The 21,714-nt window shown below is 42.1% G+C and overlaps 1 protein-coding gene across 2 annotated transcripts in view; it reads left to right on the top strand.

Annotated features, from left to right (window-relative positions):
- LOC121599575 overlaps positions 1 to 21,714 on the top strand; it is a 222,114-nt gene that overhangs the window by 151,628 nt on the left and 48,772 nt on the right. Inside the window, exons 1-2 of one of the 2 annotated variants that reach the window (XM_041927463.1) lie at positions 13,233 to 14,457; positions 20,000 to 20,415. In XM_041927463.1, the coding sequence (XP_041783397.1) occupies positions 20,010 to 20,415 (406 nt within the window). In that variant the 5' untranslated portion in view covers positions 13,233 to 14,457; positions 20,000 to 20,009. Of the gene's footprint in view, positions 1 to 13,232; positions 14,458 to 19,999; positions 20,416 to 21,714 lie in introns of those variants that run through there. The other variant, XM_041927462.1, reaches the window with a different exon arrangement.

Below are 21,714 nucleotides of genomic sequence, written 5' to 3'. Positions count from 1 at the left end.
TAAAAGCAACTTCTGTCAGCAACGAATCGAAATGGATACAAATGTACCGTGCCGCAGCAGTGGCGTTCGCAGTTGTCGATGCATTGGACATTGGTAGATGTTTATTATCGGGGGGGCCCCGGTCGTGCGTTGTGTTTACAATCGATGATCGTGTCGGTACATGCTTTTCGTGGTTTTGATGCACGCTATCTGGATGCCCATCGACTGATGACTGATAGTTGGGTTGTCACGGTGTGGTGCGCCGATCCGGTTGGAAGTTTATGACACATTGGAAGTACTGGAAGATGAGTGGAAAAAAGGGCAGTCCTTTTCCAGGAGGTCCGCGATACGATCTGTTAGGCGATGAGCGGTTTTTTTTTGTTTTCGCTGGAAACAAATGAAGTGCTCAGTCAAGACTACGTGATTTCAACTAGTGTTGAGATAATGATGAAACTTAATGGAAATGTAAAAATGGAATGAAAACAGGCCCATTTGCAAAAGGAACGAAATGGGTAGGTTAATTGATTGGGATTGATTTTCTCCAGGGAATTTATTTCAAAATATATTGATGATATTTGTAAAGATAAATTAAACAGTGTCCGTAAACTATAAAATATTTTAAATTTATCTTAGATATTTCAAATCCATTGTTGAACTCGCTGTGCATAGTCTTCTCGATCCGGATCTGGAATCGATCCGACCGAATCGACACTAACCTAATCTTAGTCCAAAATGTTGAGCCTAGGTCCGGTCATTTCGAAATACCATGTCGTTTTGATCACTATTAGTCTTTTTTGTTTTTTTTTTCCGGTGCAAGAAGTGACTTCAGCTTTGTGGGTAATGTGTCATTCAACATGTTAAAGCTGTTACATTTTTTCGCAATGGTACAATTCAAACGAAGAGTGGATAAAAAGTGATAACGGTGGCGGATGTTGGAAATAGCATAAGTTTAATGGCATTGTTGTGTTGCTGTGGGCATAAAATCACATAACGTAAGTGCAATATAATTACAAAAACTTTCCCATGACATGTTCAAAAACAAACACACACACATTTTGCATTTTAGCGTTTTGGGTGCAGAAATCAAGCGAATAAATAGTGCAAGAGTTCTTGAGTAGTATGCTCATTTAAAAAGTGCATTCAAGGAGAGAGAGAAAGTACATCAGCAAGAAAAGTATTCTTGTTGTCTACCTCTGGCCTTGTTTCAAGTACGTCCCAGTGTTGCTTAAGGTGAACATTAGACACACCGGTGAGTTTGTGCAAATGTATTTGAATCTCCATTGCTCTTTAAACCGTGCAACTGCTTGTTTGAGAAACAAAGAATCCATCGGTCGGCAAAAAATTGCCGAAACTCAGCGAATGGAGGTGCTGGATGGCCATACGTTCCATCGCCATTGCTGGACGTGGTGGATGAGAACTTATGCCTTCTGTCCTGATTGTCCGCGCAGGATGTAGCTTGATTGGGAAGAGATCGGTCATCCCCATTGAACAAGCGTTACGAAGTACTCCCTGGTTATGAGTTTATAGGGATGCATATTGATGAAAATAAATAAAATTGCATAGATGGAAGATTATTTACCAAAGGTTGTGTTCTGGAAATGTTTTTAAGTAATATTCACATACGTCGCTATTTATTGATGAAAATCGTATGGACGTTCTCAACCAAGCCATTCCTGGGGCATAGTTTTGGATAGCATAAAATCCATTTCCTCATTAAGTGGAATGACTTAGCTCAGATTTGACTTGTCGTTTGTCGACAAGCAAATAGATCATTTTATACATATTTTCTTAACAAAACAACAAAAACAAAGACCCCTTCACCGTGGCGAACGTTCTTGTAGAATGAATGAATAAATTGACTTTTCTTCGTTTCGTATCACCGCTCAGCTTCGCTATCACTCCACTATCTTCTCCAGCTCGGAAGAAAAGGTTTCCCCCGATGTTGAAAGCCATCGGTTTTAGAGAGGGACGGAGGAATGGGTCCATTTTTAATTAAGAGTCAAATTTCATTTATGCGCATCTTCATTTCCATGCTATCAAGATTTGTCAAAAGCGGCAGTTCGAGAATAAACGTTAGTGTGATTGTGTGTATACTTTGCGCTTTCCTTCCATTCTACGCAAGCAACCGATTTGAGAATGTCCTTTTTTCTTGCCTAAGATATTGAGATGCTCTAGTAGCTTACCCTTTTTTTTTTGCTACGAAAACTTGTGTATTCTGGCTGGATATAGTTTTTGTGTGTTTGCTTTTTGTCTTTCGGGTTTTTTTTTGTGATCCTGTGTGACAAACCGTGCTCCGGTCTGTCTACTTTAAGGCCTGCAGAAGATGTACGAAGAATACATGAATAATTTAGGACATCGGACGTGGGTCAACGAGCATAGCGTATTATGGAAGGCTTTTAATGCGCCCTATACATTCATCTAATCAATTCGAGGAATGAATATACATGCGTCTCAAGGAGTTTACGTCCCTCCCTGCGAAGGATTGTCTCCATGGTTTCTCCCCAAAGTGAAGCAACCGAAGCTAACGATAATGTTTTTTTCCACATTTGTTCGCCTTAATTGCAGGTAAAGAAAGGAGCTGACCTCCCTAGAATGTGTGAGTGCGTTTGTGGTCCCAGTAGTAGACCACAGTAACTTAATTAAAGTAATTAATTGTTTAAAGTAAACCTTTGTCCGGTGAATCCGAAACACAGGCTGCTATTTTGCTGTATGTGAACACTCGGACGTCTACGGAGGAGCCCGCTGTGCTAAGCTATCGATATTGGGACATTTGAATTGATCATCTGGACAGGAATTGTGTCGTCTTTCGGTTTTGTTCGTGATTTTCCTTTCCTTTTGCCGGAACGAACCCCCCTGGAAACCGTTGATTGTACTCCAATGCGGGGGGGGAAATCCAATGCCCTTTACTGGTTTATGACAACACGATCCGGAACAGTCAGCTCATTTTAATGAATAGTGATTCATCAGCAAACCAGGGGGTTTTGCTGGTTCAAGGGGGTAGGGTACAAATTCAGGTTCTTTGGAAGCAATGTATCACACGGACCTGTAGGATGTGTGCCTAGTTTTGGATGGAATACTGTAGACGAGGGAGGAAATGGATTGCAACCGGAATTTAGTCGTAATTGACAGATTTATCAGCAGGAATCGTTTTGCTCGGTTGTATGACAGGTTTGATTAAAATTGGACGGATTTTAATGAATGATTTTAATGAGATGTACGATTCGTGTAGCTTATGTATCCGATGACACAATCGAATTTTGATAAAGGAGGAATTACTTATAATATCGATAAACAAAAGTTATTCATTTATTAAAACAAGTTGCGCTCAAATTAATTAATCAATCGGCATATTCGCTTCAAGTGGGAATTAAAATATAACCCGTCGTGTGATAGACTGCACTCATTACCACGGATCCATTTGTAACATACTATTCAATAATGGTTAAGCGCCATACCGTTGAAAATGTGTAACAACGATGAAACCAACAGTTCCAATCAAATTAATCGCAAATAATTTGATGTTGGCTCCAGTTGCCATCCGAACTGAATATAACAAGCCTTCAAATTCAAAGAGAAGGCACGTTTTGACCTTTAATTTTTGTATTTCTGTTATGCGGCGAAAGGGCACCGAACAGCTCACCAGGAGTGCAATGGTCAAACGAAATCATTATGCCATCTTCATCCGAAATTCTCTTCTCGGAATAACAAGAAGAAACGGGGTGCCAAAAGGTCAAGAACAGCTGCGGCGAAAAGGGCATAACCCTTTGCGTAATGTTTGTAACACGCGTAAAGAGGAGGAAGAGGAGAAAAAAAATTGGTCCAGTTTCTGCTTCCAACAATTTCCGCACCGAAATGTTTGATGCCTCTTGTTACACCATCGAGCTGCAGCTGTATCTACCTCAAACCCTGTCCCGTTTGCATGCTTCCGAAACAAGCTAATCGGGCTGTGTTCGGGCCTTCATCCTTCATCGCGGCTCACCGTGCCCTGTATAAAGAGTTAAGCTTAATCCTCTGCAGTAGTAGTACAAATAAACATTCCCATTAAGAGCGCAGAGCAGCAGTAGCAGCGGAAAAGCGGACAGGGGTAAAACTTGGGCAGCTCGTAAAATTTTCAGCAGTTTATCTCACCTGCTGGACCGGGGCCAAACGCTGGGTTGGGGTCGGGCAGAGATTATAAAACACAACTTTGGTATTGCCATTTGGGCCAAAGAGAGAGCTAGAGAGAGAGAAAGCAAAAAAAAAAGGAGAGAAGTATATGCAAGAGCGAGCACCCTGTTCTAATGGCAGACTGTTTGGGGATGGAGCGGGATAGACATTTTACAGATAGAAAATGCTCGCCAGGAATGAATGGCTGGGATGTGATGGGGGTAATTTCCTTGGTAAAAGTTTTCCGCTCAAGCAGAAACAGCTGCAAAGCCGTTCTGAGGGTGGAGTGGTTGTTTGGCCGAACAAGCATTAGAAAATCGCTTAAACTCCCACAAACTCGATTCACTTGTCAGGAGTTTTTTTTCTAAAGGAGGAAAAGAATGTCCTACCTGTCTGTGTGTGAGATGAGACATGTGTGAGACGAGAAGATGGGTGTTACAGTTTTATTTTTCTTCTCTTAGACTAAAGTTTGAAACACTCGTTGATCGTGCGTCCTGCTTCTGCTCGACGATGGTGTAACAACTCGATTGCCCGACCGTTGAGGAGCAATGTTGCTGCACGGAGCACGACGTCGATACGCATTTGCATAATCCGGATGCGAACAGGGCATGGTTTGCTTAGTTTAGAAACCTTGAAACTCACACACACACAAAGGGGAATAACATCGCTCAACTTAAAACCAGCAAAACAGCGGGAAACACTAATCCTGCTGCGACCTCCTCCCGGGTTGATTGAATGTTACGTGTTACAGTGATTACGCTCGGGCCGCTGTCGTCGAAAACATTCGGTCGCTGGGTTTTTTGGTTAATGTGTGTCACCTGAAGGACACTCGTCTTTCCCCCGTTCTCGCCCAAAGCGCCGCAGTCCCGCTGTAATTTGCGACTCTAATTAAATAAAGTCAAACTGTAATGAACCACGCAAAAGTAGCTAAGCAGCAGCAGCAGCAGCAGCAGGTGATGCTTGGGCAGCAACTGCACACACAAACGATGCCCGTCAAAAACCGTCAACTGTCACGAAACGTTGCTGCCTCTGCTGTGCCGGGGATGCTTCCCCACTGGCAATGGCGTCAGCACACGCACACGGACTGCCTGCTGCAGCAAGGGATTGCTTGCTGGCTTGGAAAAATAACACGCGACCCCATGCTGCTGGGCGCGGGGAAAACTCCACCGTTCCGTTGGCTTCTGGCCGGGAGATGACCCGGTTTGGAGACTTTTATTTTTGTAGCAACGACTTTTCACGTGAGAGGTGTGTGGCTTGCGACTTTTTAAAGTCCCTGGAGCGACCTGAAGAGGGGAAATTTCCCGGGCAAACTCTCTCGTGACCTGTTCGATTTGCATGCCAACCCCGGAAATGTGACCGCATCGAGCGTCACGAGGCAGCGTGCTACTTGGCGAAGGTAATTAAAGACTTTGTGACCTGTGTGTGAGTGCTGTGTGTTTGGGAAAACGTCAAAAGTTTTCGTTTTCGGGTAAGGAAGGAAATGTGAGTTGAAAAAAAAAAAAAACAGGCAAAAAAACTACAGACTTGGAAAAACTACAAATGAGAAGAGAAATTAAAGAAAATTAGATCGAGAAAAAAGCCAAACAATTCGACCGTGCGCGTTTGAAGCTGCACAAGTTTGTGCCTTATAATGAAGATGTGCGGCAGCGAGAACTAAAAAACAAGGCAAGGGGAGGGTTCAATGGAAGTTGGAAAGGGAAGGTAAAAAGTTTGTATTTTAATTTCTCTTCGTTGTTTTTTTCTTCTTCTTTTTTTTGTAAATGAGACAGCGCCATGGTTTTGCGACAGAGCGTAGTTTCAATTTAATAAAATAACTAGTTTCGGTAAAGTTGGCCCGCACGCCAATGCGGAAGGAAGGAGCACAAACTAACAGGACGCTATTATTTGCTGGAGTGAATGAGCGGTTGCAGCAGTTAACGCTTGTGTGTATGTGTGTTTGTTTCTAACGTCCTGATCTTGTCTTGGACAGATTGGGCAAAGAGTGGCATATTTTTGTGGAGTCAAGCGGTGTTTGGAGTGTATTTTCTGGTTTTAATTTCTATTTTAGTTACATGCAGGGAGCGTATCTTATAAATGGAAGGTATTTTTGTTGAACATTTCTTATTTCAAATACTCCAATTTACTCTTGTAAGGTAAGTTTGTTGCTTAGAACTGGAAACTTTGAGGGTAAACAATCAGAAACTGATGTTTGAACAATTTATCGTTTAAGTAGAGTTGTTATGTCAATAAGGGCGGTCCCCGAGATACACTAGTAATGGGGATAAAAAAACGGCCGCAAAGTACCGCGTATCTCAAAATTCTGCGCAAGCCGTTGAAGCAAAAAAACACGTTGAAAATATCAGGAATCTTTGAGTAATGAGTCCTGAGAGATCCTGAGATTTTAGTCAATAAATTAATTAATTGATGTGATTTTGACTGTATATTATAATTTTTCACCTTTTAGAAATAATTATAAAATTCCACCAGTAGGCAATTAATGTTGAATTTGACAATTAATCCCATTAGTATAATTTGCTCAAAGAATTGGTAAATTTCGAAAACCGAGATACACGATTGATCCCGAGATACAAATCGATTGATATTGAATTTGACAATTAATCCAATTAGTACAATTTGCTCAAAGAATTGCTGAATTTAGAAAGTCGTACCGTAGGTACTGCGCATCTCGCGGACTGCCTGTAGTTAGTTCGCTTACACCCATTTTGATAGATTATTCATGGACTACGTTACATAAAAAAGCAATAATATTTTACCTTTATTCCTCTAGTGTAAATTTGTTTACGCTACGAGAAACATTTTGTTTCTTTTCTTTCATATTTTCTTTCTATACATTATGTTATGGATTGATGTTAGAATCAGTTTTAATTGCTCCATACTATTGGATGATTATTTATTTTTTATTCAACCATTTCATTGGCAACTGAACATTCTTAAACCATATTTGAATTTTTTTATTCAGGAATATATGAATTTTGAATAACGTTGAAAGGCTCATTTTGTTCCGTACGCATCTGTTATGAAATTGACAGGTTTTAATAATTGCAATGAAAAAACCAACATTGCCCATTTTTGAAACCAATAAAAATGCATTGAATATCAATATGAGATTGTGCATAATGTTATTTGCACAAAAAAGATTTGGAATAGACCAACAATCAATATGTAGCAATAAATAACGCTACAATGTAACTGCCTTATTCGTGTTGGCGTTACGTAATGTATGGATGAGCCTGTACATAATACTAAAATAACAAGTTGTTAACTTAAATACTAACAAACAAAACGTTGGAGGTAAACACTTTTACAAGCTGTAAATGACTGCTGCTTTAAAGGCACAATCGAATGCTTACGGTCAATGTATGTGTGACTTCTAAGCAATATTCGACAACAACGACTTGTGTGTGTTCTTCTGAACAAAATTCTCCTTCAAACTATTGCAACTAGTATGTGTACATGAAATGTTAAAAGAAAATGGCATAATCTTCGTATTCAAACCCATGATTGGGGCCAGCACTCTTCGTCATCTTCGCAACCCTATTCTGCGCGAACGTGAGTAAAGGTAGTAACATCAAGCAACCTTTTGTTCTCCCTGGTACGCCCGGTGTCGAACAACCGACAAGTCCCGGAAAATCCGCCCCGGGCTAATGAAAATCGTGCCCTGTCAAACGTCGCCCGTGCGGATGTGTTGATCCCATGTCCTGTGGCATGTGTGTGTGTTTGGATGTGTGTACTCAGCCCACATGGTGAGGTGACACTTGGACCGTGGGCTCCTCGCGACACGACGACAACGCGTTTTCGGGCACGCACCGGTACGATGCGCGCATCCAAAAAGGTTGCGCTCACTCCTCCGGCGAGTGCGTGCGAGTGCTAATGTGAAGTGCTCGTGCGAAAGGCACATGTATCGGGTGTGTATGTATGTTCTTGTTTTCACGGACTTACCTGTGTATTGGGGGGCTTTTATCTTAGACGCTTAAAAGCGAAAAAAGAGGCATTATAAAGCAAAATAGGGAAGTTTGCCGACATTCTTTCGCCTGGCCACGGCCCAAATGTGAAGGACTTCAGGACGACCCATTAACACCGTGTGTGTGTAATTCTATGAGTGGCTGAGATAGAGGGAGGGCAAGCGATGGCGAGAAAAAGCGGCTAGGATTACCGGAACGTGTGTTGCCTGCCTGAGAAGCGGACGGAAATTTTCGCCGGAAATGGTTCACTTCCGAACAAGGGGAAGGGAACGGACGGACGGCTCGGAATGGGAAACAGGGATAAATCTGAACAATGCTTGTCGAGGTTAGAGAAATGAGTGGGCAGGAACATAAGAGAAGGGGAGACGTTTGGGACACCTGAAGCAACGGTGCTTTGCTGTAAGTATCAGTTACTTTGTTTGGGTAAGGTTGGGAGCACTACCGAGCGGGATTGAGTTGAGTTGGGGCAAAGGATTTCCTTCAATTCCATCACGTGACGAGACGTCAACGTTCGTTCTTAACTCATACACACACACACGCACGCAAGTACTGCGGGGGTTGTTTTTTATGTGATCCTTCACTTTAGTGAATAGTTTGACGCTGTATTGCGGCACGGAAAGTGTCAGAAAATGTGTTTTACTTTTTGCGTTTGGAACGGTTCCACTTGGCTGCTTTTTTCTACTCGGAAAAGTACAGTACACTTTAGCCACGTGAAGAGTATGTGGGCTTTGTTCGTATTACCGGGCCGGGTGGCTTAAGTTTCGTTAGTTGAATTGAAGTTGAATGCAAGTAGTTTTGGATGAATAAGAATCCTGTTTGAAATCTATTGGGAGTTGTTACTTTGTTAAGGAGCTTATAAGATACATAGACTATCTTTTCCTGGAAAGATTTATTTTTAGGTTATTTGCTTTCTCATTTGTTAATGTTTCTCATATTGATTATAGTATGAGGCTATCTTGCGTATAGCATTGAAGCGTTTGATAAGGAGGTGTATGATAATTGTGCCAAAAAGCACACCTCACAATCCTTTCTTTTACAATCGAAACCACAAGAAAACATCTGGAAATGGAATATTATACAATTTTCATATTTTTTCTAATTGTATATTAAAAAAAAAACTTTCGTTACATGAATCATAGGTTAACTGCCTTGTTTGCAGGAAAATAATCAATGAATCGATTGCTTCTTGAGAATATTTATTTATTCTGCGTTTTAGCTGTTTATTAAACCTTTTCCATAGGTTTTTAAATATTGATTTAACCCATGAAATCCATTAATTCTTCATTTGACTAATTTGCTTAGTAATTACGTTTATCATCGTCAAGTTGTGATTGATGGAAGAGATCTAGCATCGCTTAAGAAATCCAAAAACTATTCGAGTTATACAAGCAAAATAAAAAGTGTTTATTTGGATGAAAATGAGAGTTTGGTTTCGGATTTCTTTTTCTTTTAAAATCAATGAAAAATTTGGTATACACTTTCTGATGAATACATTTGTTAATCACAAATATTTGATGAAGATTTCTTTCTGAAGAATTCTACGGAAACAACTCGCGTTTAGCCTTCAAATTTAAACAAAATCGTGAGGGTCTGGAAGTATCTTACTCATCGGTTTTATAGATTTGGACATTATCTTGTTTTTCTTAGGTGCTTGATGACCAAAAAGAGCAATTTCTATAAGAATAATACATGCAAAAAATAACAAAATTGCTCAACCAACTGGAAATAAAAAACGCAAACTCTAACACTTTTTTATCATACTGTTTTGGGAAAGGTCGAAACCCTCATTAGCAATGGTTGCAGGCTAGATCAATATATTTCTGCAAAATGTTTCGAATGTTTCGAGATGCAATCACATGTCCTGTTACAAACACCTGTTACTTTTGATGCTGATGATGATAAGTCGTCCCATATACCCCAACACAGGCTTGAGAAGGACGAAAGTATCTATAACATAATTGATAGGATGTTATAAACGATCTCATGCTTTGCATAAAGCAGCCTACCAAGACAAATGCGATAAGATAAACTACAGTTGGCCTATGACTATGTTTTTGGTCTCCACAATGCGAATGAGGATTCTATGGAATTTTGCCGGAAGAGTAACGTTTACTAAGGATTTTTATGACACCTGGTACTCCACGACTGTCAAATGAAGATTTGTGTCTAAGCCTGGGCTGGACTAGACGAACCGACCTTAGTGATTTATGGACGTTCTTCTTCTTCTTCTACGTGGCGTAACGTCCTACGCGGACATGCCGGCATATACAGGCTTTAGAGACTTAATTCATTACCACGTAGCCGAATAGTCAATCCTTGCTACGGGGGCACGGTTCATTCTGGGCTTGAACCCATGTCGGGCATGTTATTGAGTCGTTGACGACTGTACCACGGGACCGCCCCAATTTATGGACCTTGGACAGCATCAAAAGTAAGAGTTCACTGTTTCTAACGTACGTATATTCTGTTCACAACCAATACCAGCTCAAAAATATTGATAATCAAAATGACACCACTATCAACATCAATTTACTATTCTGTGCTAAATAAACCAGTTTTTTCCATTATTTGTGTGTACCTAATCTTGTTAGTTGACACAAAACAATGCAAATGTTGGAAATGTCAAAGGCCTATGGCCAATTCAAAATATTCTTGTACATTTATTTTTTTAAATTGTTTACATCATAGTTTTAACTATTGTAACGTAACTGTAACCGCAAAATTAAATGAAAAGCTACTATGCTCCTATTTTGAGTAGCATTTTGGCCCACGGGGTTAAATGATTTTAACATCGCTGCTGGCATGACCGCGTAGGTCGTTACGTCAAGTAATTTAAATGTTTAGCAGAAACAAGGATGCTGTACGAGCAAGCAAGTAAGGATGCTGTTTGTTGGCCGGTCTGGTGGTACAGTCTTCAACTCGTACGACTTAATAATATGCCCGTCATGGGTTCAAGCCCCGAACAGACCGTGTTCCCTTACGTAGGACTGACTATCCTGACTATGGTAACAATAAGTCACTGAAAGCCAAGCCCACTTCATTAGTGAGTACAGGCAGGCCTTGACCGACAGCGGTTGTTGTGCCAAAAGAAGAAGAAGAAAAAGAAAAAGAAAAATAAGAACAAGAAGAATAAGAATAAGAAGAAAAAGAAGAATAAGAAGGACGCTGTACTGCGATAGCACGTTCCTTGTATTACCAATTTGCCGATATTTTAAAGCATATAATGAATGGTTTTCTTTGGAGTTATAAATCGAATTGTAGATGAATAACACATTTTAAAGTTTATGTTTGAGTTCTTTGAACTTTTCAAATAATGTTGGAAAAATTCGTTAATTTTTTTAAAATGATAACGTTATTCAAAGTTGATATAATTTAAAATGTGGTGGTACAATCTTACTTTTGTGCCTATCCCTGTCCCTTAGTCCCAAAAATGTCCTTTAAAGTTTTTTAAATTTTCCATTATTTGTTAAAGGTCAACCAGCACAGCTGAGCTCCTTCATCTTAAAATTGCTTCCCTTTATGGTATGGCTAGAATTTCTAGTCAAGCAACAAATGAAGCCATACACAAAACACGACACCACTGGGCCTACAAGCACTGGTGGATGATAAATTTGTTAAAAAATTATAGCAAATTTAACAATAAAATTAAACGACCACCAACACCCCCCGCAAGGACTTATCGAGACCGAACCGATCTGCAGCGTGCAAACACGCTGGCCGGACTGGGCTGCTTCCCTCCCCCCCTCCCTTCTTCTTTGGTGCAATCTTGAGATTTTATCGCGCGTGAAAACGGACCAATAACTTACGGTGAAGGAAGCAGTCGTGGGTTGCCTGAAGCGTGCAACACAAAAAAAACGGGACCTGCCGCCCATTCACACCTTGCCTTTTTTTCGATCGGTTTGGGCGGTGGATGAGGGCTTCGTGTTTTTTTTATTCGTACTCTTTGAATTGTGGCCCATTTTTGCGCTGTCTGCCCATTACGGGTAATGGTAATAGCCCACGGCATTACCTTTTGCGCGCGGGTACTTGTTGCGCGGTTGGGGTGTGATGGTGTTTGATTTTGAAGCTTGACGGGTTTAGAACTTCCCTTCGCTTTGGGGAACCGGTGTGCTTTTTTTCTTTTCTAGAGCAAAGAGCTTCAATGTTCAACGTATTTTCTTCACACACATATACACACACAGACAATATATCCGAAACACTATAAAAAAGGTTATCAAACAGTGAATGGCGTCAAGTCAGCAAATTTCCGTACGGTTCGGTGGGAGCCTTTTTACTTCATTGGAATTTCGAGGGTTTTTTTTCTTCATCCATGTACGCTTTTCCGCCTTCCGGAAGTAATATCGGTGCTGTGTACCGATGTGGCCTTCGAGCTGTGTTTTCCTCGTTGCTGTAGACACACACACACACACATCGACATGCATAGCTGTGAACTGTTTGTTTACATCTGTGGGCTAGCAAACAGAGCGCGAAGTGAAGAACAAATCAACCGTCATCAACCGACCACGTGGGCACATTCGATGGATTTTCCAAACCTGCTCCCCTAGCGCAGAAAACAGTGAGCACTTTTTTTCGCCATTCCTGTAGGCTTGCGACGATGATCACGTGTGATTGTGTGTGTGTGTGTGTGTGTGTGTGTGTGTGTGTATGTATGTGGTTGAGATTTAAATCGACAAAGGGATCTAGACCACTCACAGCTTAAAATTCGTGCTCCAGAAGGGGGCGAAAAACGGTCGATTTTCCCTAATTCCTATTTGTTTATCACGAATTCTGCAGATATGCTGTGAGAGAAAATTCCCCCCCACACACACACACTTACACACAGACATCAAGGAGAAAATGAAAAGAGAATAAGATAAAATACAAAAAAAAAAAGATCAACACACTGAGCGCCTGAGCGCGTTGTTTTCGAACTGTTTCACTTGCCGTTCCTTAATTTCCGGGGCGTACAAACGAAAGCGTACCAGAGCGTGCTGTGTGCACTTCGGGAAACGTGTCTTCGGGGCCGCTTTTCCCGAACCGCTGCTCTGCTTCGCTTGCAAGGATATGTACAACCGTTCTCTCTTTGCTGTGCTCTCTCTCCCGCACGGGCAAATCAGAGAAGCTTTTCCTTTCCCAGTGGCTGGCAAAATGGGCAAAAGTCGACATTGGCGATTTTAGTTCTCGCTTGACCCTGCTCGAGTTCGGTTCGTTTCGGCAGAAAGCGGGCGTGTTCGGTTCGTTCGTCACCGTTGCGCAGCCCGCAAATCGATTCCAAACGTCGTTGTCTCCGCACTGTCCTAGTGGTACCGTAAACAAAAGGGACCTGTTTGTTTTTTTTTTACTGCAACGCTAACAGGGAAGAGGCTTTGTGGGTAAAAAACGAGCGGGTTTCCTGTGCGTCAGTGAGTGAGAATTTGCACGAAATCGAAGATATTCTGTGTCTAACGTGTTTCAGTTTAGTGTGTGTGTGTGTTTTTACGCATCTTCGTTTTCCCGCTGGTGGCGCACAGCTTTCGTTCATTGTGTTTATCATGCGCTTGGCACGTGTTGGGATGGTTTTTTCTTATTGGTTGTTGTTTAAATAAAGCTCCGGTGGAAATAAGTGGTATTGTGAAGCCTCGCTAGAGATAGCTTCTGCATGTCGGGCAGTGTGTAGGATGATTGAAAGTGGTGAAAGTAACAAACAAGCTCAACATTTATTTTAAAACAAAACTCCAACCATCGGGTCGGGTGTTTGCCGTTGCCCTTTTGCCGGGGTGGTTGCCGCGAACAGTACCGTTTGGCTGTGGCGTTCGAACAGATGGAATTCCGGCACAGTGATTTATCGTCCAGCTGCCGAATGGCATAATTTATGCCTGCATCCGAAAACCTCCGGCCACGGGTCCGGGAACGACTCGATGCGCCATGCTGTGCGGGCTGTTGTGCACTTTGAAATGCTCCGGATGCACTTTTCCTCTGTGTGTGCGTGTATGTGGGATGAGAAAGAGTGAGTGAGACAGAGAAAGAGAAAGAGAGAGGAGAGAGGTCGTGCACCCAGTTTCCCTAGTGATGCTGTGAAATTGTTATGATGCTGTGCTAGTTGATGAGCGCTGACGAGGAAGGTGATGAGTGGTTTGAAAGAGCCATAAATCCTTTCGAACCCTGCATAGTGAAAACATACTGTGGGTGTGTGTGAGTGACAAGGGAAAATATGTGAATAACAGAAAAGAGGAAGTTTGGGAAAGCAAAACGGCGAAGTGCAAAAATTCGTGTACAATTCGTGTACGAGATCTGTTTTTGTGTGACATTCGAAAACGTACGATTTGACAAATATTCTACATCAATCTAACACAGAGCGCCAGAGCGGTTGGCTGGTTGGTGCATCTTCAATGTGCTGCTGGCAGTCATAAAGGTAATGCCGTCGTACTCGGGGGAAGTGGAAAATGGGAAGAAAGGGATTAGCGCGTTGGCCTTTAATTTGTTACTATTTTTGTGGTATTTCATTTGCTCTTTAAAGCTGTACATTAAAGTGTTTTGGTAGATATTTTTGGAAGTAAAATGTTGAATAAAAGTATGCAAATGACTATTTAGTAGACGTGTTGGTATAAATAAAGGCATTTTATGCGATCAATCTTGCGTTAAAAGCTGTTTGGTCCTTCGAATCGGGTTTGAAATCTACAAATTAATGAATTAGGTTGAAAGTAGTTTATATACGATATGTTGAATGTTTGGAGACATTTAATTAATCTTGTTTTGATTTCAAATTAAATATAATTCATAAAAGAATAAAATATTATTTTATATTGCATACCTTCAGGCGTATAGTATCGTCGTCGAGGGGAATAATTTTTATAGGATTTAAAGATTTGATACCTTGTAAATTGTAAATAGTAAATTTATCGTAATTTTTTTTCCTACTGTAAGTTTCTACTGTTATCAAAGTACAATTCTAAATATGACATTGTTATATGACAATAGTAAACCATCAGGCATCTAACGTGCAACACAAGCGTTGAGCACTAGTGTTTATTGTCATCATTTCTGGATAAACTAAAGATTTATGTGTTTTATTATAAAGAATTTCTTAATATTTTGCATATAATGACAAACAAAGAAGAATATTGAAGTCTTCCCTTCTTTCTTAAAAAGTAAAAATAAAAGCTCCCTTCAAGACACTAACCAGCAGGCCCGATTAATGTACCCATCGGTCCCGGTACACTTAGCGGTGGCAATAAAACAAACCACTTCGCTCCCGAGGCACTTTCTTTATTAGCAGTGCCACCAGGATTCCGGTTCAAGTCCCATTTATCACCGCCGGTGCTCGCCACTTTAATTCTTTGCCAAAAATACTAACACCATACCTCAGCCACCGTCCCCTACGCTACGCTACGCCGGAAAAGGGAATTCAAAACACCGTTCCGCCACTGATTGGCGTAATCCTTTTCCGGGCGCTTGGCCCAACCCCACGGCACGGTCCTACATTAAGTAGGACGAAATTAATTATGAACCATCCCTGTGCTTAGGTGCCGGGATGGAGCAGAGGGGGACCCGCCGCTCGTTCTAAATCGATTTTCCGATGTCATCCCAGTGCGACCCGGCGACCGAAAGCGCCGAAGCAATCGAAGCGCAATGTATAATATTATCACTCGAAAATAAGCTAATAGACACAATATCATCTTTCACCGGCGGAGATATTTTCCCGAGATCTCGTGGCGGGAAGTGAGAGGGTAGGCTCAAGGGCGGTGCTCTTTCTTTTGTGGTGGTTCGAGATGGGGAGCAAAGGGAAACGGGGCGAATGTTCTTAATGATTTATGCGTTCGCTAAGGCCCGGGTAAGGGGCGGAGCGTTTGCGGGTGTGCTTTGTAAGTGAGCGAAGCGATGATAAACAGAGTGTTTGATGCGGTTTTGCGCTTCGATACGCCGCAGATGAGTGGCGATAAAGTTTTCGCAAACGTGCCGACTTCCAGCTCGATATAAACAGACGCACAGAGACGGAAGGATGGGGGGAGGCGATAGGTTCTCATCCACATAAACCAACCATCCGGGGATGTGGTTCGTGGGCACACCGTTTACGTGCTGCTGCTGTGTCGTGGAATGCATGGGCGGTGGGAGCCCACGATGCCACGAGCGTCATCGAAACGCTGGGATGGGTTGTTGGGATTTTGTGGCTAGTTTTCGGTAACGCGGTCGGCCCCGCGGAGGGAAGATAGAGAGGACCAATCGCAGTGAGGCATGGTAAAGGGCTTTGTTTCGGTACAAAATTTAATTAGTTTGATTGATTTTTCCGGGTAAACGTTTTCCAATCGGTTCCCACGATTAGGGATCGATCGCTAATTGAATGATAAATATCTCATAACCAGCGCTGACGTGATTGATCACAGCAGGGATGGGCAGGGTGTTTGCAGTGTGGACAGTGTGGGTAAGCGTTGTTGGGAGTTGACGGATTTTGTGGGATTTACTAAGGCGAATGTCGGCGAAAGTGGATGAATTGTAGCGCGAAGAACGGTAGATAAATTTCGGAGAGCGAATGTCGCAGAGATTTGAACCTTTTTTGGTGGTTATATTTCTCTTTTTACTCTACTTCTTCTCTGTATTCATACATAAAATCGGAGGAAATGGTAAAAAATAAAAAGGCATAAAGGGTTTCCCACGACTTATTGGTCGATTCGCATAGTTTTTGGGCTTGGCTCACGATTTATTCATTCGTATCACATAGATTTTGCGCCGGTCTGGTGATAAAGTCGTCAACTCGTATGACTTAATAACATGCCCATCATGGGTTCAAGCCCCGAATAGGCCGTGCCCCCATACGTGGGACTGACTATCCTGCTATGGTAACAATAAGTCACTTGAAGCCAAGCTCACATCACTAGAGTGGGTACAATGCGCAGGTCTTGACCGACAGCGGTTATTGTGTCAAAGAAGAAGATCACATAGACTTTTAGTTCGTTTTCATAATTTATGAAAACATAATTTATGGTATCTTAGGATTGGATATCAATACAATTGAATAATAAAAAAACTCTGGGAAAAAACGTTTAAAAAATCGTGTAAACACAACATAAAAATCAACAACAATAACATAGGAAGACACCAAAAAAAATACGGGAACCATACAATAAATCTTGAAAACCCCTGTAATTTTAAATAAAATAGAAAACAGGAACAGAAAAACGACTAATTGAAGATTATTTATATATATTTTATGCAAAAATGTGTGATTGTAAATAAATCTCTTTAGTGTATGTTCTTTATCAACATAGTTTTTAAGTTTAATTGATAATGTCCCTTTTTATTCATGGTTGGCCGATATAATACGAAATATATCTAAATTTTGTTGTGAGACAGGGAATGAAAAGTGCATTACACAAAGTAATGAAAATTAAATGAAATTTAACTACAGTTAAAGGATTAAAACTGTTAGTTTTTGTAAGAATACTAGCTCTGAGAGGTAAAAATTACAAGAAATATGACCTATACAACAAAAGAGAACAATGTGCAATTAAGAAGAAAACTAACAAGAAATAAAGAAACAAATCCAAGAACCTTTAACGTTTAATGGTAAGCGCTGTTTTTAGTGCTAGAGTAACGTAAGCGTAATTTCTTCATAAATTTAGAATGAAGAAATTTTGGGCATTTTGTTGATTAAACATGATCATTTTTGTATGTTTTGTTATTGATTTCTCATCAATTTAGAACAACAACAATAAGGAATATAATTGTGCAAGAATAGTTATTTGCAAAGTTACTTGTTTCCACAATATGCTCGATTTGTAATAGCAACCAAACCAAATAAAAAGGAAACCCTTCAATCTTCTCCGATCAAAACTTTGTGGTTAGCTACTGCACCCCTTCTGCCATGCAATTTTACAGTAATGCAGTGTAGCTAGAGGGCTCCAACTCAATTTGCCTCTAAATGCTTCGATTACAATGTGTCAGTCCGGTGTCAGCTGCAGCGAAAACGGCACTAAATCCCAGTTTTCTATTACGCTGCAACGTTTTGAACCGGGATGATCTGCAGCTGATGGAAAGGAAAAAATGACACCAACCATCATGAACCAACAGTGTGCAGCGTGGTGCAGCTCGCTACAAAGCTTTTGACAAGAAGGGAAGAGAGCGAGCTGGAGGTGGCTTTTAATTTGTTATTGAACGGAAAACAGCACCGTGCTCAAAGCGTGCTCAAAATTTAAGGATGCTTTTGACGTCATTGAAAGTGGTAGTTTGACCCAAATTAAATCTGTCAAGAAGGGGCAAAGGAAAATAGAAAAGGCACACACACGTATCCATGCACACAAACACTTAGAACGTGCTCGTGTGATTCCATTTTTGCTGCTAATCAAATGGTATCCTCTTGACCGTGGTAGCTTCAGCCGGAATATTTGGCTTCGTCTATACAAGATAAGGGGATACGCCGACGCTGGACAAGTACGCTCATAAGGGTACGTGAGCACTGTTTCGTAATCAATACACGTCAACGTTGGCACGTGTGCGTGTGCTCTAAAAGTCGAATCGATGGTGGCGGCGCCGACGGCTGCGAAAATGTCGACGGACGGAAATATTGATCCCTCAGCAAAAGGTTGCTGAAGAGGTTGTTTTCGGTCAAGGCTTCATCTTGAGTGGGATGGAACATAACACCCCACTGGGGGATTGTTGTAAAATTGCTTTTCCCGTCGGTGCCGGTAAGTGTCCAATTCGCCTGGGCAGGAACAGGACGGTGCACCGTGTTGGGCGGGTAGTTGGGTAGCCCTCTGATTTGCTGAGTGGAATTATCACTCGTACGATCTCGAGCGTGAAAGGGTCCTTTTACACACCGGCGTACTAATGGGGGGATGTGTTTGTGAGCGGTACCGGTACTAATTGGTGGAATCTCGGCTGCAGAAGCAAAGCGGGACAAAGCAACGAGCCACAACAGACACGCAACGAGGTAGCATTTCTTGGGAAGGCCAACGTAACGAGTCAGCGAGCAATAGTTTACCACATCGATCATCGATAGTGAAGCGTTGGTAATGCTGTTGAATGTGAGATATTTACTAGGAAGAAAAAGAGAATATACAAAATCAGCTGTACATGAAACATGGTTGCTCCGTAGTAACAGGCACGTGTGGCGTTCTAATTGGAAGAAAATGAAGGATCTACTGAATCCGGTTCGAAGGACCAAAATGTTTTTTTTTTTTCATTTAGCCTTACCTTGTAGGGAAAAAGTAAGAAAAAGTTGATGACAGTTAGTTCAAATCGCTTTGTCTATCTCTACGTTCTGTATGATTGTTTGGTGTTACTTTAATCTTATCAGATACACCCTAAACAAAGATAAATGGAGCTTTCAAGTACATGGAGGCGCCTGGCTTCCCATAAAATAATATATTTATAATCGCTTTTTAAACATTACATTGGCATTCCTTTTATAACAAAACTTTTGATATTTATCCTCATTTTAAGCTTACAAAATTGCACGATCGTATTCATATCGTAATTATTTTCCCATAAAGACCCGTCTTGATTAGCTTGATGATGTGTTTAGTGGCGGAACAACATTTTCTGAATCCTTTTCAAATCAATGTGCAAACGATCAAACATCATCTTTCGTTGTTTGTAGCAGAAAATGCTGATGGAACTTTAAACGTTCCCGCTGCACCACGGAAACATACATACACACAGCGAGCGGTAATTTTCCTCCAAACATCAAAAGCGATAAAGCCTATCATTACGCGCGTCACGTTGGGAGTTGCTTTCCGGCGTGCGTTGCGTGCGAACCGTAAGAAAGCAAAAGGGGGGGCCGCTCCATCTTCAACGTGTCGCTAATGTGCATTCCAGTTTTGTCCCCGCATTATAAGAACATCTCAGGAGAGGGGAGTGTAGGGAGTGTTTTTAATTTTCCAATCTAATGACATTTTTCCCACCCAGCAACGCGCAAACGATCGCGCTAACGTTCTTTCCTCAATTTCTGCCCATTTCAGAGCCTCCCGGATGGATGGGTGGAAGCAGTGTGTGGTGACGGGGGTGACGTTGTTGCTCGTGCTGGTAGCCACCCAGCTGCCCCCGGTCGGCTCGAACGCCACCGAAACGCGCGGACAGCGGCCGGGTGGTCGCGACCGTTCCACCGGCTCGACCGCCATAGCGTCCCTCTCGTCGGCATCGATAGCGGCCGCCCTAGCCTCGCGTCAAGCTACCGCGGGCAGCGGAAACGGCGGCGGCAGCAGCAGTAACAGTGGCAATGCCTCGAACGGTGCTGGTAACGGTAACAACGGTGGTGGGGGCAAATGTAATATCGCCCAGTTGCGTTGTGCCAACGGGACCTGCATACCGGCGTCGAAATTCTGCGACGGCAACTTCGATTGCCTTGATAAGAGCGACGAGCCGAAAGCTTGTACAGGTAAGTGCGCTTTGATTACTTCCTTCTTTTTTATTTTCTTTTTTTTTTGGGTCCAACTTGGAAAAAAGGAAGAGTCGGAAAAGGGCGACGGCGTACTTGAGAGTTATGAGTTTGAAGTGGGGGAGACCGCTCCACTCGTTTTGATTTTTATGTCACACCGTCACAGCGGGTCGGAATTTGCTTCTGCAGACCTTTTTTGTTGTTTTACTCCACTTTCAATGAGTCTTACAAATGCCTCCACTCCTCTCTCGCGGGAATAAAGAATGCGAAAAATGGGAATGTGCAAGTCTTGCCGGGGCGGTTAATACTCCTTTGTTCCCGGGGCAATGTGTTTGCAATTGAGCCTTTCCGAAATGGATGGAAACAGTTTTTTGTTTCGTCTTCTCTCGCTCTGCACAACGCAAGGCTTTTCGGTGCGCAAGGCCATCGTAAATTGTTGAATTGCTTCACGTGTCGTTTCGTTTCCATTTAGCCAACCCCGCTGGAAAACGGTAACGAGCTCTGGTGCAGTGAATCGTAGCCAATCGTTGCCTCCAAAAAAGCCCCGCGCGCATGTTCGTCCACGGAACTTCATCAAAATTGGAAAAGAAGCTGATCCTCAGCTCAGAAAGTTGCTTGTGTGTGTGTGTGTGTGTGTGTGTGTGTGTGTGTGTGTGTGTGTGTGTGTGTGTGTGTGTTCTTTTTTTCACTTCCTTTATTTCATTTCTTCTCCCCCTTGCCTTGCCTGGTCCCAACCACAGCGCAGGAGCTGGCTTTGTTCGCGTTGTAACACGGTTCGCGTGGTTAGTGGCGCCCGGTGTAAAATGAATCACCCTGTTGCGCCGGAAGCAAATGGACGTTTGATTGTTGTTTTTCGCTCGTGTTGTTGCTTTGTGTCGGGAGTGGGTAGGTTATTCTTTTCCTTCTGCTTTCCTGGTACTGGGCCGAAATTGTTTGCCATATAACCTCCCTGCGGCGCACGCGGGGCAGTCGCTATGCACGCAAACACACTCTCACAAGCTTTATGAAAAGCGGTGCAATTGAGCTTTTGAATTAAATTTTCGGCGCTTGATTGTCGCTCAACGTGGGTTTTTGTTTTGCGCGTGGCTTTCGCGGGTGGGCAATATAAAGAGGGAATAATATAAATTTCATGCAGCCATAAAAAAGCTGCACAGGCCGTGTCCGCTTTTGGCTCAGTAGACCTCACCGAAGGGTTCAATTTTCTTTTTAGTTTTGGGCTCTGAGTAATTTGTTTGAAGAAAATGTTTGGAATAGAAGTTAACTGACTTATTAAACAGGTTAAATAGTTATGTTATTAGA

Source organism: Anopheles merus, chromosome 3L (genome assembly GCF_017562075.2).
Source record: "Anopheles merus strain MAF chromosome 3L, AmerM5.1, whole genome shotgun sequence".
In the NCBI taxonomy this organism is placed as follows: Eukaryota; Metazoa; Arthropoda; class Insecta; order Diptera; family Culicidae; genus Anopheles; species Anopheles merus.
Note: the sequence above shows the minus strand (reverse complement) of the source record. Positions and strands in the feature narration are given on the sequence as shown.